Raw genomic sequence first — 2,835 nt, forward strand, 5'->3', positions numbered from 1 at the left:
AAACGCGAGTCTTGCACTGATAAGTGTTCAACTGGCGTGAACATGCACACTTTTCAGTGTTTGACAGGATATTTGAATACTTCGAAGTGCTCAACAGTAAATTTGAACACTTTAATGTGTATTAAGCTCCATAGCCAACCCTGGTGTTGAACACTTGCAAGTGTTCAACTGTTAAATACCGGGCCGCTCTGCCCCGTAGTTTTGAAAAGGTAGACTAGCCCGCTCAAAGACGGAGTGGGGAGGTGGGATGGGACGGGAGAGGTAGGTGCGGACGGGCTAGTCTAGTAGTATTCAAGTTCCCAGTCAAACACTTGAACGTGTGCAAAATAGTGTCCAGCACGTGCATGTGCAAGTTGAACACTTTATTTATCAGTGTAAAAATTCCAATTTGATGTTTCAACTTCTTTACAAATTGCGTCATTTCGGCGTCGGGTGGAAGTGTCGGTGGGGGGGGGGGAATACATCCCTGTAGGTTAGGCAACCTTTGCTTCGGGGAAAACTACTCATCATAGCCTTAAGGAGGTTGCAAGCCTTCAGGCGGGGCGCCTACTGCCAGGCCCGCGGCGTACGTGCCCGCGCGGGTGCACGGCGCGTACGCCCAATGTGCCGAATGGCGAGGGAATGGCTGCCATTATTACGGCTACACTTTGACGGAAAGCGAAGCGGGGGGAACCCCGGCCGGTATTGTCATACTGCACGACTTCACGTTGGGGGGAGGGGGGCAGGGCCACGACCACGACAAGAACACTGCGAGCCGCTTGCTTGCATCGCCAGCGCGGTCTTGACCATGGCGACCCTGAACCTCTGACTTTGACCCGCAGACCTCGGGTCGGCGTGGACGCTCAAGGCGCGGTCTGCGCGCGGCCAGATGCGCTCGCCCACCATGTCCGGGCTCGACGGCGACATGTGCGTCAGCGTGGAGGCGCTGGCACTGGGCAGCGCGCGCCTAACCGTCGCCGTGGAGAGCCTGACCGGCGCCGCGGCGCCCGTCGCGGTCGCCGAGATCCTCCCGCAGGAGCTGCAGGCGGTAAGTGTGGCTGTGACAAGCGATTTTAAAACCAGAATTTTTTTCAGAAAGAAAAATGAGAAAACAGAAGGATTTCCAGAAAAAATGGGGAAAATGGAAGGAAAGATTCAGGCGTTAAAAAATAAAAATCTTGAAAAATTTATCTTTTCTGGAAATTTAAAATCCCTAACTGTGGCGGCGTCAGTGTGACGGCATTGCCTATAGTGCCTTGAAAACGACCTACCGTGTCTGTGCAGAGGGGCGACTGGCAGCGCATCCAGAAGACGGTCTCGATCCCGGCGGCCATGCGCAACGGCCAGGTGCGTCTCGTCGTGTCCGGCGACCAGGTAGACGGAAGGGGCCTGGTGCTCGTCAAGAGCATCGAGTTCTGCAACCCGCACAGTAAGTCCTCCTCTCTCAAACCATGCAAATCGTTGGGTAATATTCAAACAACAAACGCGTTATCTGACCTGACCATACGTTTCTTCATTTTCGCCCAGCCTGCGGCGTGAGACGCAGGAACGTGCTGCCCCTCATCGCCTACGGCACCGCGGCCAGCGTGGGCGACTACCCCTGGTTCGCGGGCATCTACCGCAGCGACAACGGCATCGACGAGTGGCAGTCCATCTGCGGCGGCACGCTGGTGCGCACCGACGTCGTCATATCAGGTTCGACTGCTGGTCTCAATCTCAAGCCATCTTGGTCCAGTACAATAATTGGTGCGGGCGGCGCGGGCCGCGAGGGGGCGGGGGGCGGGCCTTGAACGGAGTGACGTCCGTTGGGCGGTTGGGTGACCCGCCCAGTCGCGTCCCATCCCGCCTATCCCGCCACACCGGTGTTTACATTGATAAATAAAGTGTTCAACTGGCGTGCACATGCAAGTGCTCAACACTATGTAACACAATTTTAAGTGTCTTACTTGATTTTTGAATAGTTTAAAGTGTTTGTTCAACGGTAAATTCAATCACTTTCAAGTGTCCAAACCAAAGGGGCCAGGGCCAACCCTACTACTACTGTACTCTACTGTTAAACACTTAAAAGTATTCAAATATCTAGTCATACATTTCAAATGTGCAACATAGCGTTGAACACTTGCATTTGCACGCCAGTTGAACACTTTATTTTTCAGTGTGTACCTGATCCTCATGCCTACCAACCAGTTATCACTTCCACACCCGCCCGCTGACCATTGACCTCCCTCTCTGCCCGCCGTTCTGTTGTGTGTAGCCGCCCACTGTTTCTACGACGAGAGCGCCGGCAGGCTCCGAGACTTTAGCCGGTTCCGAGTGACCGTCGGCAAGTACAAGCGCGACTGGGACCAGAGGGAGCCGAGCGAGCAGAGAAGCGAGGTGAGTGAAACAACGCGGTACGTATCGTGCTCCGATCCCGCGGGTGCCTCGTTTGGGTCAGTCTCAAGGAAATTTGAACACAACCAATATCTTTTCCAGCGGGGGGATATATTGGGGTGGGGGTGGGGGTATTTTCATTTACCGAAAATTTTCCCATCGATGTAATTCTCTCCCAAAATTTTGCTACATTTGTCGTAAAGAAATAACTAAAATTACTGTTCACGTGTTGTCTTGTGCGAACTGTGTACCCGTTTAAAAATGTTTTGCCCCGAGAAGTGGACGAAACTTGTCCGAAATCGCCCCGGAGGCCACGGGCAGTCCTGAAATATGTCCGAAGCGCTCCCGGTCTGTCCCGTTTTCTTTCCGCCACGTCTCTGGGCAGCCCCGTATTCAGCCCGGCATCGGGTTTGCGAAACCCGAAATTTGCCCGGCAGCCAGGTGCCACCTGGGCAAAACCGAAATCAGTCCGCCATCCCATTC

At 53.9% G+C, this 2,835-nt stretch overlaps 1 protein-coding gene across 1 annotated transcript in view; it reads left to right on the forward strand.

The window, feature by feature from the left end:
* The window catches only part of LOC113212773 (uncharacterized), an 8,123-nt gene extending 6,354 nt beyond the window's left edge, over positions 1-1,769 (forward strand). The window contains exons 7-9 of the mRNA XM_052266044.1: positions 822-1,027; positions 1,264-1,408; positions 1,507-1,769. Of these exons, the coding sequence (XP_052122004.1) occupies positions 822-1,027; positions 1,264-1,408; positions 1,507-1,769 (614 nt within the window). The remainder of the gene's footprint in view (positions 1-821; positions 1,028-1,263; positions 1,409-1,506) is intronic.
* The last annotated feature ends 1,066 nt before the right edge of the window (positions 1,770-2,835 follow it).

The sequence above is a fragment of the Frankliniella occidentalis genome, unplaced genomic scaffold (genome assembly GCF_000697945.3).
Source record: "Frankliniella occidentalis isolate FOCC.00 unplaced genomic scaffold, Focc_3.1 Scaffold35, whole genome shotgun sequence".
NCBI classification, from domain to species: Eukaryota; Metazoa; Arthropoda; class Insecta; order Thysanoptera; family Thripidae; genus Frankliniella; species Frankliniella occidentalis.